General features: G+C 33.3%; 1 protein-coding gene across 9 annotated transcripts in view; it reads right to left on the bottom strand.

Moving 5' to 3' along the window:
* EHBP1 (EH domain binding protein 1) overlaps nt 1-17279 on the bottom strand; it is a 369328-nt gene that overhangs the window by 45074 nt on the left and 306975 nt on the right. For 6 of the 9 annotated variants that reach the window (XM_012477186.2, XM_012477187.2, XM_064364167.1 and 3 more), the window contains 5 exons: nt 12803-12910; nt 10012-10136; nt 7199-7337; nt 6903-7009; nt 4081-4204 (listed from right to left, as the gene is read on the bottom strand). In XM_012477186.2, the coding sequence (XP_012332609.1) occupies nt 4081-4204; nt 6903-7009; nt 7199-7337; nt 10012-10136; nt 12803-12910 (603 nt within the window). The remainder of the gene's footprint in view (nt 1-4080; nt 4205-6902; nt 7010-7198; nt 7338-10011; nt 10137-12802; nt 12911-17279) is intronic. The other 3 variants (XM_064364168.1, XM_012477191.2, XM_012477190.2) reach the window with 1 other exon arrangement.

The following is a 17279-nucleotide window of genomic DNA, read 5'->3' as shown; positions in this document are numbered from 1 at the left end:
TCAAAATGTAAATAAAATACTGTAACTTAAAAAACTCAAACAATTAGATACATTAAAAACTGCAGTTTAGCAGTTAAAAAGTTTGATAACCATTGGAAAAAAAAAAAACAGACTGAGAACAGAAAAGAAACACCATTCATTATAGTAACACTATTTGTAGCACTATAGTAAAAGGGCCCATCAACATTTCCATTATAAACTCCATTTTTCGTGGGTTACAACATTGTTGGCACAGATCCATTAGCAGTACACTTACATAAAATGTGTCAGCTTGGAACACATTAGTTCCTAATTAATAAGTTTTGCTGCTCCCAAATAAGTAATCATTACAAAGTTAAAGTGCTAGAAACTAAAATATTCTTCCTCAAAAACCAGTCATACACAGGCACACACAAACATGTACACCATTAACAGCTGAGGAGAAAAAAAATCACTTGTATTTGCATAGGGATTTTATAGGTCCCAAGATAAAATGGCAGAAAATAATATGCCTTGAAATACAGTTTAAAAGAAAAAAGTACACACAATCACATACACAGTATTGCTGCTTAGTATTCAAACTATCACTGATTTAGGATTATTGAACAATTTCAGAAGGAACCAGAAATATAAATCTCATAGTTGTTCTATCTGTGTCATTGCTACCCTTCCCCAGCTCCTGTCATTCTCTTCCCTGGCATTTCCCCATCTTGTTGGATGAGCCTTTTACATTCCTTTCCTACTGTCTTGCTAGAGCCTTCTACCAACATGCCAGGAGAAATGCCCAGCAATCAGGGCCAATATTGGTGCTTAAAATCCAATATTGCTCAAGCTCTGGAAGCCTAGGACTCAGATCTAAAATAACTATTAGTATTATTTAGTTATATTTTGAATTAACAGGTTTTTGTGGGTTTGTCTGGGTTGTAGACACTTAGAACAGTGTTTCTTTTGGAAAACGTATTCTGAATTCTACCTAAATCTCAACAACTCATTTAAAATTGAGTACAATATTACCATACGATTCAGAAATTCCAATTCTAGGTATATTCCCAAAAGAAATGAAAACAGAGATGCAAACAGACACTTGTACACAAATGTTCATGGTAGCTAAAAGTGGAAACAACCCAAATATCCATCAACAGATGAATGAATAAACAAATGAGGTATAAATGTGCAATAGCATATTATTCAACCATAAAAAATAATGAAGTACTGGTACATGCTACAACATGGATGAACCTTGAAGATAAGTGAAAGAAGCCAAACACAAAATGACAAATAGTTTGATTCCACTTATAGGAAATAACTACAATAAAGCAAATTCATAGAAAAAGTAGATTAGAGATTCCCAGCGAATTGGGGGAGAAGGAAACAGGAAGTTACTGTTTCGTGAGTGCAGAATTCACGTTTAGGGTGATAAAAAAAACTTCTGGAAATACACAGTGGTGATGATTATACAACAATGTGAATGTACTAAATGCTACAGAATTGTGCACTTTCAAAGGGTTAATTTTATACTATATGAATTTCTAATCGCAAAAAAATGAATATAGTTAGTATCTACAAGTATATAAAAACTGAAATAGCATATAAAGTATATTTGTTCCATAAAGAAGATGCAGTGGGGAAAGAGGACTGAGTCAAGAGCTAGAAAAGCTGAAAACCTGGGTTCAAGCCCTAACTCTACCATTGCTAATGAGATCATCTTAAATGAGTCTGTTCCCCTAATCTGAGTCTCATCATATAAAAAACATGGGTACTATCTGCTCTGCTTAATTCTAGGCTGAGAATCAGAAAGTAAACTGAAATGTCTAACATACCAGAAAAAGGTATTATTATAATAAATAAAAGTTGGAATGAACTGGAACTCAAAAAGGAAAAGGATGAATATATGCTTTCACTTTGTAACATCTTATCTCTTACGTCAGATACTAGGTTTTAGGCAAATCTTAAAACATTATTTGTGCTGGTGTAGGTTTAAAACAGTCTAGGATGATTCTTGGAGCTGATGAAATTGGGAGGCCAACTCAGTTTTGGTCTAAATCTGCAGTAGCAGACCCAGTCAGGATCAGATTCTGTCCTGTGAAGTAAGAAATATAATAAGCTCCAAAGGATTCTAGATTCAATCTGTATTCTATGACTGTCTTTCAGATTATAAAGCATCTATGGTTGGAATGGGGCCATTTCAAAGCTTCACTAGTGAGATGTTGGGTAGGAAGGAGAAATTTAGTCTATTTTGGTAAGAACCCTCAACAAATCAGGTTCCAATTGCTAAAGAGGGAGAGGAAACAGGATTTATAGCTTTTTCACTAGTGGCACAAGTTTTCTTGTATAGTAACATCGAATTTATCCAACACAATCAGGGAAGGTGGTTAAGTTCCATTTGTTTGGAAAATAAAAAAGGAAATCTGTATCCTTAAAATATTTAAAGGAAATAATTAAAAATATATTACAAATATTATTCAGTCAGTAATTACATGTTTAATATAGCTAACATAGCTAATATTTTCAAAATCCCCTAGAAACCCAAGAAAAAAATGCAAATATAAAACAATGCATTGGTTTATGTGTCCATGCTGAATTCATACAAGTATATAGGTGTAAGTCTGAGCCATGCATGTAACTTATTAGGGGAATGATATACATGGTCTACATATTCTGGTGTAGCAAGAAGGGTCCTGTATGATAGGGTCCTAGTAGCCTGAATCCTAATCCAATGTCTACCATGTGGTGATCTGTTTGATCTTGAGCATTTCCTATACCTCTGTCTCCTCATCTATATAATGAGAATATTAAGTAATAGTTTTTTCTAAAAAAGTATTTTTGGTTTTAAATTTTAAGCAGTAGAACCTTTTTTTTTCAAATGAACTGTTCCAAAAAGCCGACTATTTCAGATAAATAAACTCAGAGCCACTCTATTGGAAGTAAGGTAAGGAATCCAGATGCCTGTCTGCTTTCTGCTCCCTTATTGTCCTAGAAGCCCCTGAGGTGCCTCTGAAGAAGATTTAGGACTCCAGAGAACACAGTATGAAATCCACTGTCCCAGATAAAGCCTAAGGTTTCTTCTTGTTCTAATATGTTCTGATTTCACTAATCTATGCATTTTCAAATGCCCCATATAAATGCTTATTTTTGGAGAAGTTCTTTTATTTTAAATATATTTTTAGAGAATAGAGAAAAAAAGTTCAGGAAAGCTTCCCAATCCTAAATCATGTTAATCTACTTTATTTTAACACTGCCATAAAATTAAAGCAATTAATTAGATTACAGGAATGAATTTTCCACTTGTATTTTTTGACTTTTTTTCTTAATATTAGTTACTTATAATTTGGTATGAATGATTTATTTCACATTTTAATTTCTTTGTAAGAGCAGCATTTTACACACACATGCAGAGTTCCTTTTTACACACACACACACACACACACACACACACACTTCCTTTCCAGTTGCTTATTGTGCTCTTGGATCTATTCAATCACCATGGGCAATCAGCATCAAATGCCAATCTGCCCTCTGGTTAGGAGCTAACTTGCTACTCTAACCCATCTTTACAAACCTTGCTATACCTTAATCCATTCAAATGCAACTGTGACACAAAGTATTACAGACTTTTAAAAACCTGTTCTCTTGAAAAAAAAAAAAAAAATTGTGGAGCATCAGTAACCAGATAGTATTCTCAAATTTCAGTGATCTAGTCCATGGAGCCGTCCCCTATGCACAGTGCTCTGTTTCATGCAGTACATGGCTTTAGCTGGCCAAATCTTTTTTTTCCCCAATGAATCAGTAGAACAGTAAAGATCTTACTTTTTTTTTAAGCAGTGGCATATCAATGAGGCACAGATGTGTATTCTAACTCTGCATGGATGAGCACACTGTTCAATAGTGCTGGCTCACACAGTATCAGGGCGAGTTATCACTTCCCATGAAGGCACTCTTATCACCAGGGCCCAGAGAGGTGGCTGCAAATCGCAGCCTTTTTATTTTCAAGGCAGTTTTGCTGAACATTCAGGCTTCAAAGATTCACACTTCCAAAACTCTATAAGAGTTTGTGAACGCTCAATTTGCCAAAACTGTTTACAGTGTAATTGGGCACCGTACCTGTGTCCATGAGATAGCGAAGGCGCTTCTCCACCAGCGCGGCACGGGTGTCAATTTGCTTTTGCTCATTCTCTAGTGCTGCCAATTCTCCTACAACATACTGACTGGTGTCTTTGAACCCTTTCTGTTAACAAGAACAAACAGGAAGGAAAAAAAAATCACTTGTAAGTTGCATTTTTCCTTTCTACAAACACTTAGTAAAGCACTTACCTAAAGAACCAAATACACCCTTAGTATCACCCTTAGTACCAAAAAGCAACTCTCTGTAATTCAAGAAATTTTCATATGTATTATATATAACAAACTTTTGTAAATAGAGAGCTCTTCAGCTGTTTACTAGTATGTTTATAATTTCACAGTCAGATTTGCCAGATTTTAAAAGTTAATGCTAAGTTTAAAAAAAAATTCTCTTAGAGTTAAGTCAGAGTTATTTCAGATTATCCCAGATTTTAAAGTTACCATTGGCATTTATTCTGTTAACAGACAGAAGATAATTTTCCCCTTTGTGATTATCAAAACAAACATCAATGATACTTGTAACTCAAAAGTATAATACGCAAAAATGGACTTTTACTAAAGAATTTACCTTGAAAGTATCCATCCTAAGAGAATCAGATAAATTTGTTCTATGGAAATATAAAATTAAAGAGAAATTTTTTTTTCAAAATAATTATATTATTTAAAATACTTTAAAAATGATAAAAAGGGAAGTTCACAATATCTCCAGTTTTCCCTCCAGTTGGCTTCTGTACTTTAAAATGACATTCTGTTGATGTATTACTAATTATTACAGTTGTAAATAGTAACCTGACAGGTGGTTTCAAACCTTGCTACACAGGATCTAATAAAACTCATATATTGATTTGGTTAATCTTCCATTTAGCCAAGTTTGAATTTTAATTTGAAAATTTACTTTTTATAACCATCCATGTTTAAAAATATATGTACATATAACATATATTTACATATATGTGCCAGTATACCTTTAATTTTTACAATCATACTAAAAATCTAAATCATTAAAGTCAGGGTTATTTATAGTATAGTTGTAAAAACTGATTAATTATGGCTCCCTTTGAATTACCTATTTACCTTTTAACATTTTTTGGGGCTAAGAGACCTAATTAGCTAAGAAATATTGAAGAACTTATTAAGTGATTATTCTTACCACCACCACTACTATCATAAGCACTTAAAGCATTATTCAGAGAAATAAATGTGAACAACCTTCTTCTGTCAAATCACTTCTCTACCTAGCATATTAATCTCTTATAAGCTATAAGGAATTATCTTTCATTACTCCTTAAACAAGAAATAAAATCAAGAATTATGTTAATTATATTTTAGAATTCTCATGATTAATAAATATGTCTAACTATATGTATGACTTACATACCTTTTGAAGTGGTAAATAATTTGTACTCATATGTGACCTCAATTTATACCAACATTGTTAAATTGATTATGGCAGTTAACTAATTTACAGTTAAAATATTTTAAGAAGTCATAAAACTAAATTTCTGGAGATAGTTCTATTTTAAAAGTCACTGTATTTTTAAAAAAATTATACAAAATGGATATTCTTTCAGCTCAATACAAAATGTAACAGAAAAAAAATTACAATAACAGAATAAATGCCAATGGTAACTTTAAAATCTGGGATAATCTGGTGAATGCTTCTTGAATCTATCTGCCAGACAGCAGAGCATTTTCAAAAAGGACGTTTTCTTTTCTCATTCCCATATAGACAGACAAAACAAATATAGTAGTTTACAAAGACAGTACAAAAATATATATATAAGGAAGCAGAAGTGATTAGCAACACAACTTCATTGCTCCTACTGATTGGTTCAGTTAAAAATAGAAAGAAATTTCATAATCAGGTTTCTTTAGTGTGAGTACTCAGTAAAGTATTTTGTAACTTAAAAGTTATACCAAATACTTCATCAAGATTATCAGGGAGCTCTTTTTTTCTAGCTCATACCTTTTCAGGTCTTCTAAAGTAAGCAACTTAAAACGAGATTTTAGAGTCCTAAAATGTAGTTGGTGACTCGGAGTGCACTTGTAAAGATTTTAAAATCCAACAAAGACTATCTTAACACTGAAAACAATGAAAATATTTAGAAAAACTGTAGATAATTTAAAAAGTAGTACTATTAAAGAGAGCTATGCTTCCAGACAAAAATTCAAGTTAAAACTTGTTCTTCCTGCTTCTGTCCTGCAGCTGTCCATCAAAAGCAGCTTTCTCCCTGCGGTCTATCAAATATTTCCCTCACAAATCAATTTTACACATGATCAGCCCATACCCCTACTGAGCTGAACCTCCCCGTTAATTAAGTGAAGAAATTACCATATATATTATATTAATGCAAACATCATTCAGCTAGTAATTCACGGCTGATCTGGATAATGGAAAGGTTGAACACCCATTAACCCAAGCCAACAAAATGGGTTGGCTGAGAAATTCTAGCAGGTCTCATGTGACTTTTCCCTCTAACTGCAGCTCTGCGGTATCTGCTATTGTAATAATTAAAATCCTCCCGGTAGATCAATACTGGAATCTCTTTATGGGAAGTGCCCTGATGGAAATGTCTCAAGGAAACTGGGGCTGTGGAACTCTGAAAAATTCATTTTTTTTTATCTGACAATTATCACCACACTGCAGACTAATTCAACAGTGCACCCCTCTCACTCTGCTTTGAATGCACTGGAGATTGACATCTTAAAAAACCTAACATCTCATTTTAACAAATAAAGGCACTATTTCCACATACAGTTTGGAATTATCAGCAATCATGAAACCACACAAAAAATTAATATACATTAAGCACTTCATCTTCTGATGGCTTCCTCTGAGTTTCAGTTATCGCTGCCTTCTCCTCATTTCCTTTCTTTGTATCTTCCTGTATTGATCTCTGCCTTTTCATCTCTTAAAAAAAAGAGGAAAGACATGTACAATTATTATAAAGCTTGATATTTGTGTATTGAAATGTAGATTTACATTACCAGCTTTCATATATATATACACATATGTATAAAACACTATATATTATATTTATTTTATATATATAGTTAAATAATAAGAAAGATGGGAAAACATTTTATAGAGTATTCCTACCTGGTCTATTCTCAATATATTGGCTGAAAGACTGAAGTTGAGTTTTTCTGACAGTAGAATCTTTGCTGAACATAACAGGATTTCTAAAACGTTCTGTTGTTTTTTGTAATCGTTCAGTCCGGAGATCTTCTGTGCCATTCTAAAAGTAAAACAATACATAGTAAGAGAGTCCTGATCTCATAAACATAAAAATACACATTAGTAAGGCAACTTTTACTGATTTAGGATAACAATGATTTAGAAACTTTTTGCAAGAAAAAGATTTTAATGCACTTTCAACAACTCAACTGCAAGTTCTGTTGCCTGTAATCACAAACTTTGGGACACATGGTTTTACTCTTGATAACTTTGATACAAACGTGTCTTCCCCCAGTGATACATATCATTTAAAAGCCATGTTGCCTCCTATTTCCCCCACTATTCTGTGTCATCGGTTTGTACAGCCCCACAGACTTGTATGACAACAAGAACTAGTTTCTAATTTTATGTCCATTGAGATAAACCACTAATGCTGGATGAAGGCTAAAAGGTAGGATTATAATACTACCCCACTGAACTGCATTTCATCAGCTATAACTTTCCAAAGCCAGATTTGTAAGTAAGCCCTTTACAGCTAAGGAAACTACAATTATCTTTTCCGGAGCTTCCTATGTTAATACTGGTAACAAATTCAAATGGTTCTATCAACAAGAAATATCCCAGAAGACTGAACCACTGCAGTGTGTGGAAGCTGCAGATACCGAGGTGCTGTGTACCAAACAAATATTTCATTTTATACCTAATCTTTTATTATTTTTATTAAGTGTTTTGAAAGTAAATAGGGAAAGGCTAAGATGCATGACTAATAGCTAAGCCTGCTGAATGCTGAAACTGGTTATCAAAAGCTACCAAGACTTTGCCCTTCCTCTGCATTGAGACAATCAGTAATGAGGGAGCCCTCCAATGGCCTATTCTCTAGCCTCAAGGAGGCCTGGGATACAGAATCCTCAGGGGAAGGTAACAGTTTATCCTTTTCCACAAACACAGAATGCCTCATTTATAAATGTGTAAACTGCATTTTATTAAAAAAAATAAAAACCCAAATCAATGTTGAAAGCTTCAAGAGAACAGATGGACTCTATATGTTCTTTATAAACACCATTCTCAAAATCTTAAGTAAAAGGATTCATACAAAGAAAAGCTGTTTAAAGCACACCTTTTGTTGGAATAACTTTAAAGACTACTATTTAACAGTGTTTTGGAAAGCAAAGCCAATTTTATCTATACAGATAAAGCATAATAATGAAAATAACACTATTTTATTTTTTTAAAGTTATCTAATACATTTATCATTAACATCATGCTTATAATATCCTAGCCATATAGTTATGATAGAAACAACTTTGGCTTTTATTCTTTTTTTTTTTTTTTTAAGAAAAATAGAGTTCTACTGTTATAACTATCCAATGGTCTAAAACTCAAGTCTTTACCAAAATAAACAAACATAGCTAAATTTTTTTAGGCCTGGCAACATGCTAAAATATCAGTGCGATTAGCCAGCAAATCCCATCTTAAGAAAGCTTTTTATGACTAGGGACTTCTGCCACTTTACAAATGTATTCCTCTAAACCCACTAATTCAGTTAGCCTTTTCAATCTATTGTATTATTCTTAGGCCAGCTTCATTCTGCATTAAATCCACTGCAGAAAGCTAAATTGAACGCAAAAAAATCAGACCTGATCCAGGCTTCCTTTTGTTCAAAGATAGAGACCAAAAGTCCTCTGGTGCTGCCACACACTTTCATCACCAATTTATAGAAACTGACAATATAGAGGAAAAGCAATGAAAGTCATTGTTTTGGGACTTCAAAGCATCTCTGTGTCAGGGGAAGGAAATCCTTTCAGTCAGCGGGGCAGTCCCCATAGTCCGCAGGTGGGTGAAAAGTTATACAGGACTGGAAGTGCCCTAAAGCTAGAGAAATAGTAATCACTGTGAGGAAAGTGGGGGAACATGTGGGTGGGAATAATATAAACAGTCTAATAATATTCTTATAATGTGGCATTTTGACTAAACTGTTATACAAGGTAAGATGCATAATGGCACAAAACACATGCAAGTTATCTTAAACACTTATATTCACTCCCATTACCATTTTCAGGTGTGATGATTCTTATAAATAACATATATTTAGTTCTTGTAAATGGGCAGAAGTTTGAGGATTATTTAAAAAATATGCTAGAATAGTCTTAACAATATTCTTCTTAACAAAATATACATACATATAGAACTCAAGAATAGTTTCCATATTGCCTCTATTTTTACTTGAAATAGCAATTTAAAGTAGCAATTTCCCTGAAAAATAGTATATGAATACTGATTACCATATTGATATATTTATTGGCTATTTAATACAAAATTTTTTAATTAATTTTTTTTTTAGACAAGGTCTCGCTCTACCCTCTTACTAGAGTTCAGTGGCATGATCACCGCTCACTGTAGCTTTGAACTCCTGAGCTCAGGCAATCCTCCCACCTCAGCCTCCTAAGTAGCTGGGACTACAGTCGTGCACCATGTCTGGCTGTTTTACTTTTAGTAACGAGGTCTCATATATGTTGCCCAGGCTGTTCTTGAACTTCTAATTCTCCTGCCTTGGGCTCCCAAAGTGCGAGAGTTGCAGGCATGAACCACCACACCAGGCCAGTAAAAATTTCTTATACCTTAATCTTAATATTGGTGAAGAATTTGGTAAAAAATTGTTTTTAGAATTACAAACTGCCAGGAGAAACTAGAAGGCACAGATACTAAGCCAAATGTTTTAAACGAGTAAGACTTACCTTAATGTCCTGCTCTGAGCTCTCAGTTACAGCTTTCTGGGCAGCGCTGGAGGATGAATTTGCCACCTGTGGCTGAGCTTCTGGGAGCTTCTTCAGCTTCAAGTCCACCAACTTACTGTTTTGTTCTGTTAAATATGCAAATACCATGAATAACTGAGTGAGATGCATTTAGATATGTAGGCTGTCAATTTTAGGTAAGCTCAGAAAGGTATTACTATATTTTAAAAGAAAGAAGAAAAGGATATTAGTAGATTAGACAAATGAAAAACCCTTTACATATGTATATTTCCCCCACCAAAATTATTCCCCTTAAAGAATACAGTCAACATTTCTAAAGAAAACTTAGTTTTACTATAGTTAAATATTAGCTAATGCTTACCTAAAAACCTAAGCCTCTATGTGAGAGATATATATATATAAGCACTGTATGTTATACATAATAAAACAAGCTATTATAACAAACTAGATATTTAAAAGAAGAGATAGATTTCATTTGGGATATTATTTTATAGTTTCAATTCTTTTAGTAAATTAGACTTATAAATGCCATATTAAAACAAGTTCTTAACATTATCTTAGATCATCATCATATACATAATATTAGAATCCAGTGTTTATATATGTACCTATATAACCAGCACTGAAACAGGGTATAAGTTTACAAATATCCTCTACTTAGATGGCAGAAATACAATAAAGATTGTCACATTTTAAATGTGATATATATATTCACATAGAATGTATTACTGTATATTAATCTTTCATAGTAAAATAGTTCAAAATGAGTAGAAATGCAACTAAATCTTAAATTAATAAAAGGCAACTCTTTAATAAAATGGTTGCAATAGATATGTCCACCATTGGGTGGATGATATTTTTCATAAAGATTAATAACTTTTCTAATTATAAGACTCTTAATAAATGCTATTGTGATTACTTTCATGCAAATTGGTCAGTTTATATTGCAAGGCTTCTCTTTTAAACAATATCTGATGAACTATGGTCAAATCAAGATAAAGATTAAACAATTTATTATTAAAACATTATGACATATACATATGAAAAAAATTTAGGGGGAAAATAAAGCAAGGATAAAAATCATAATATATTCTATTGGCTTCCAGATTCTAGTTTGCATTCCTATTTCTTACTGCCACAAATAAACCCTAAAACTGAATTGGGAGGCCTGTCTACTTACATGCCAACACTTACTGACATGCTTGGGAGCCATAAACAATTTATTAGTTAACTCCAAAGAGGAAGGCTGAGATGTGTCTTTTTTGGAAAATATTAAGCAGGAAGAAAGTTTTTAAAAAGGACGAGAGTCAAGCCTGTTAGGACTAAAATTAACAAATGTTTAAATTGTCCCCCAAAGTTGCTACAGCTGAAACTAGAAAATTCTCCCCTTACTTTACCTAAGAAATGGTTAATGTTTCCTGTGTTACTAAACTACTGTAGAATCAGGACATACACATCGCATATTGTTACTGATTTTATACTTCCATAAATTGAATATTAAAAAATTCAATCCTGTACTTATGGATGTCCTCAGCATTAAAAAGATGTTATTAGTTTCTGATAAAGCCTTTGGTGGTGGTTATGGTGGGAAGGTGACTAAGCAACAACAATAATGTTTTCAAAAAGAAAAATCAAACCTAACCAAGTTCTATAGTATTTTAAACAGAAAGAAGTAAAATGTAGTTCTAATTTTGGGTTAAACATTTAAAAAGTTTACTTAACTATCAGCATTCTTTTAGACTTGCACAATTATAAATATACTGACTTCTATTTCGCAATAGTTTAATTTAACATCAGGCCAATAAGGAGCTACTGACAAAAGGGCATGTGTTTTCTTGAGTATTCATTATAGGAAAACCCTGGTCACCTGTTTCTTGAAATAATAGTACTATTTCCAACAGGGAAAGAAACAGAGCAGCTTAGCATTGCAGGGGAATTCCAGGGATAGGAAAAAGAATGCTTACTCTCACTCCCTTTAGCTTTTTACAGGAAAAGAGAAATGTTAGCGACTTTGCCTCCTTCCTTTAAGTCTAAAGAAATCACCAAATACTTTTTATTGCTATAAGAATTCAATTCAACAAGCAATTATGAAACCCCTTAGGTATACAAAGCATTGGATTGCTACTTGCTGCTGGCTTATAAAGGCAATGCATTTGAAACACTCACCTATTAAAAATCACCAGCAAGTATCTTTAAAAGAACTTACAAAGGTCCATTGCCAAAATGATTTATTGATATAAGACATAAGATTAATTTAACAGCAGTCTATACAAAGTGTCTTAATGTAATCAGTTAAGTATCTGTAAAATCATTTACTAGAGTAATATTTAAGTATTTAAGGTAAGCAACGATCTGCAAAATAATATTACAACTAAGACAATAATTATAAGCTAAATAAGAAAATCTGATCCCATGGTTTAGACTTACATGTGGAATATATACCTTACAACATCACACCAAAATATTTAAGCTGAGAAGGGAACCAACTGTTGAAAGCCTACAGATTGTCTCACATAACATAAAACATAATAGTGAATCTTAGCAATAAGAGAACGCAAACTACAATTTGCCATTCCAATGTTATTGCTAATTTTAACATTCAACCTAAAACAAAATAACATAAAATTGATGGAAGGTGGATTCAGCTAAATGGTTTATGAGGCTATAAGATGTAATAAAACTATAAAATAAATTATTATTGATGAGATAATAAAAATATAACCATAAAGTTTGCCATGCAGCAGGATACAAAACATTTATAATTTAAAATTACCGGGAGTATCAAGGTCATTTTCTAAGTTAGTAAGTTCATCTCCACCTCCTACAACAAAGCCTTCAGGAATCTCCTCGTTAGTATCTATCTCAATATTATCATTTTCATCTGTAGGAACATGTAGCAATAATGTTAGTATATTATTTATATTTTATATCATTCATCCAAAACACTAAAGAAGAAAAACCAGTATTTTAGTGATGGTTATTCAAATTCAGGCCTGACACAGATAAGCAAGTTAAGAAATCAGTTTTAAGTCACTTTTTCACTATTGGATTAACATTTATATTTTACATTCATATGTCAAACATGAATTATCACATCAAAGCAGATGCAAAGGTTTTGACAATTTGCCACACGCTGTTTCTGAATCACTGAGCTCATTGAGTTCCTGTATTTTAGTGTAATCTATAGGTAACTCTAATAATGGCACACAAAAATAAAGTTGGTTTGGTGACAAAGTCATCAAATATTTCTAAATTTCACATTTTTATCAGATTATTAGTTTTGAATGCATAAATAAGCACACATTCCTTATAAGCTTGTATATATGTCATTTTTATGAACATAAATGCTTTTATGCTTTTAATGAAACATTATCATAAAAACATTAGAGATAGATTAAGAGTGAGACTAGCATATACAGTGCCTTTATACAATGGAAAGTTCAAAAACAACTAATAACTAATACAATAAATCTTGGAAGAGCAAAAGATGGGAAAAATTATGAATCAAAATTAAATACATGGGAATGAGAAAGTCTTACATTATTTTTTATATCCTTAGTAAAATGTTTCAGGTCATAATTAATAAATGGAGTCAATTCTGACATTAAAGATTTTTAGTAGATATTTTTCCTCTCCAAATCCTAGTGATAAAATTGGTTAAGTAATTTTGAATTCTATACATTTGAAAAGGTATAGCAGCAATTTTAGTTGCATATTAGAGATTTAGCTTTAATTTCTATCCAACAGACAGGCAATGCACCTTTTGGAGAAATAGCTGTATAGCCCTGGGATTTGAAGAATACCTCTACTACTCTGCAACTCATTTTTCTTTAATTGGCCAATTTTTATTCATAGTGTGGTATTACAAAGATTTTTTTTCGAATTGAGAAATTCCAAAATTCTACAGTGAGGCTTAATCCCTCAACATCTGTCCCCTTCTGAAACTGTGCATCTTTAGATTTGATTTCTGGCTTCCTAAGTAAATGCTTAGTATGAGCATTAATACAAATAACCATAGTTTACATTTATTGAAGACTTCCCATCTACTGTGTAAACCATTTTGAAGAAGAAAACAACAAAGAAAAAACACTGAGAAATGCAGCCCCCACACTAGGGGGAAAAGCATAGAGATAAAAACATTGTTAAATGCTTTCAGAGAAATAGCTAAGGCATTATATGTGGCTTCATTATTTAATCTCAATCACTTGGGAGATCTTTTCTAATCAACTGTGCTCAACACAACTATTTGACTCATTTCATAGAAGTGGGCGTCTTCAATTTCACTATCCCCAAAATTTGTAGTTTAGCAAATAGGGTAACAAATATTTTCTGTGTGTCAAAAAGGTGTTCAGAACACTTCCTCAGCATTATTCTGTGTCAGAGACAGCTTCCCTTAATAGTTTTTAGAGATCTAGTGCAGTACTTTTTTGCTGCCAATAAGCCCACACTGATGATTACTGAATATAATTAATCTAGAGTGAGAGTACAGAATCAACATTCATTCATTTATTTATTCAAGAAACTTCTACTGTGTACTGTATACACAATATGCAAAACACTGCCAGATGTTGAGGAGATACCAAGTTGTATGAGACATTTATTCTGCCTTAAAGGCATATTCAAGGGACTATAATACCATATATGGTGGGAGTTATTGGGTGAAAATAAGGTACAAAACAAATTCAAAAGATAAAGAGATTATTCTTTGACAGTGACACCAGGAGTTCTTTCTTAGAAGCGCTAACCTTTAAATTAGGTCTTGAGAAATGTATAGAATTTCAAGAGGTACAACTGAGGGGAGGGCAATACAGGCATGAAAGCAGAAATGGGTAGGTTATGTTCAGAGAATGGTGTAAAGTCCTATTTGGCTCAAGCATACTTAAAGAGAAATAACAGAAGGTAAGACTTGAAAGGCAAAACTATAGAGAGCCTACAGAGAGTCTTGAAGGACAGAACAGGAAATTTAACTTTTACTTGGTAGGAATGTAGAGATACTGGTGTTCTAACATGATCAGTACTGTGCTTTAGAAGATTAATTCAACAGCAATCTCCATAAGCAGTTTTCAACCAAAGTACCTTATTGTAATCAGTTGTACAACTGATAATTTGTATAATAATATAAGTTGTATAATAAGTAGGTATAAATTATTAGTAGTAATATAAGTAGTGAAGCTTATGTCTTTTGTAACTTAGAGCAGCTTCAATAATTATTTCTATAATATCACTGTTGCTTACATTCTCATATGCCTTCTTATGTGAAAGCAAAAGTGGTCTAGGGACTGTGCATAAGAGAGCCCTATGCACGTGAAACTATCTTCATGCAAAAATGCTGACCTAAATGTTGGACTGGAGAACAGAAAGGCTATAGTCAAGAAATGCAGGTTGAAGACTGTTATAACCCCCAGGCAAGCAGTATGGAGACCCTAACCTAGGATGAAAGAATTGGGAGTAGGTATGATGTAACTTAGAAATCAACTGGATGTTGGGTTGTGGAAGAAGGGATACTAAGGAGAGTAAGGGTGAGAAGGACATCAGAATCAACTTTCCAGCCTGAGTGACTAGAATGATGGCATTGCCATGAAGAAAAATAGGTAAGTCTGGAAATGTGAATGTATATGGGTTCTTTCAGATTCCAGGGATACCCAGAAAATGGTACTTCCTTTCTGTACCCACTTATACAATGCTAGGTTCCTACATGATGTTAAACAGGTGCCATTTAGACCACCACTCACCAGTAATGCTGAGTGGGTTAACTCAATGTTCATGTATGTACTGCTAACCTTAGATAAAAGGATTACTATTTGGGAGGGCAAGAGTAAAAACTGATCTATACAGCTCAGGTCTTCTTAAGAATGGTTTTCTACTTTCCATTCATTGACTTAAGTTTTATAATGAACTTTGAATTCTTCTCAACAGTTAATGTTACATATTTCCTAACACCTGTAAGAAATGCTCTAACTGCATTCTTATAGAACTAAAGCACATGTGCATGTGTGTGTTTAAAGATACTACATATATATTATATTTATTTATGTATTATATTATCTTTAAACACATACATGCACATGTACTTTAGTTCTGTAAGAATGCAGTTATATATCTTTATGCTTAACCAATGAAAACCCAGTAGGTGAACAAGGCAGAAAGTAAACTAAAGATCCATTATACAACAGAAGCTGGTTTGCAAGTATGCTATGTACTGGGTTCATAAGAAAAGGTAAAAGGGGATTAGATATTCACTGAATGTGAAAGTGCATTCCAGTTGACACTGCACAGCACCATAAGCAAAATAGATATCCCAGTAGCGTGGTCAATTAGGCCAGTCTTATTGAATGAAACCAAGATATCTGGTAACAGTTGAGAGAGAGAGAGAGAGAGAGAGAGAGAGAGAGAGAGAGAGAGAGAGAAATATCTGCATTTTTTAAACAGAAAATGAAGTTATCATTAAAAGCATACTTTAAAATTCCAAAAAAATTTTTCACTTATGACTTTTAAAATTCTCAACAAAGGTCCTCATAAAATTCATTATTATTATTATTATTTTTTTTTTTTGAGACGGAGTTTCGCTCTTGTTACCCAGGCTGGAGTGCAATGGCGTGATCGAGGCTCACCACAACCTCCGCCTCCTGGGTTCAGGCAATTCTCCTGCCTCAGCCTCCTGAGTAGCTGGGATTACAGGCACGTGCCCCCATGCCCAGCTAATTTTTTGTATTTTTAGTAGAGACGGGGTTTCACCATGTTGACCAGGATGGTCTCGATCTCTTGACCTCGTGATCCACCTGCCTTGGCCTCCCAAAGTGCTGGGATTACAGGCGTGAGCCACCGCGCCCGGCAAAATTAATTATTTCTGAAGTTATTCTATAGAAATTAAACAAAAGATAGGAAATACAATACAGATATATTATTAATAGAAGCTGAAAATAAAAATTATTAAAAGACTAATTTAATTTCAGCTCAATAAATTTATTTTCCATAACTGAAATAATAAGGCTCATGCAGACATTCTCTTTCTTTTTTTTCTTTTCTTTTGAGACAGAGTCTTGCTCTGTTGCCCAGTCTGGAGTGCAATAGTGTGATCTCTGCTCACCACAACCTCTGCCTCCTGGGTTCAAGTGATTCTCTTGCCTCAGCCTCCAGAGTAGCTAGGATTACAGGTGCACACCACCATGCCCAGCTAATTTTTTGTATTTTTAGTAGAGATGAGGTTTCACCATGTTGGCCAGGCTGGTTTTGAACTCCTGACCTTGTGA

Source organism: Aotus nancymaae, unplaced genomic scaffold (genome assembly GCF_030222135.1).
Source record: "Aotus nancymaae isolate 86718 unplaced genomic scaffold, 86718_ANA_hifiasm-v0.15.2.pri h1tg000057l, whole genome shotgun sequence".
In the NCBI taxonomy this organism is placed as follows: Eukaryota; Metazoa; Chordata; class Mammalia; order Primates; family Aotidae; genus Aotus; species Aotus nancymaae.
Note: the sequence above shows the minus strand (reverse complement) of the source record. Positions and strands in the feature narration are given on the sequence as shown.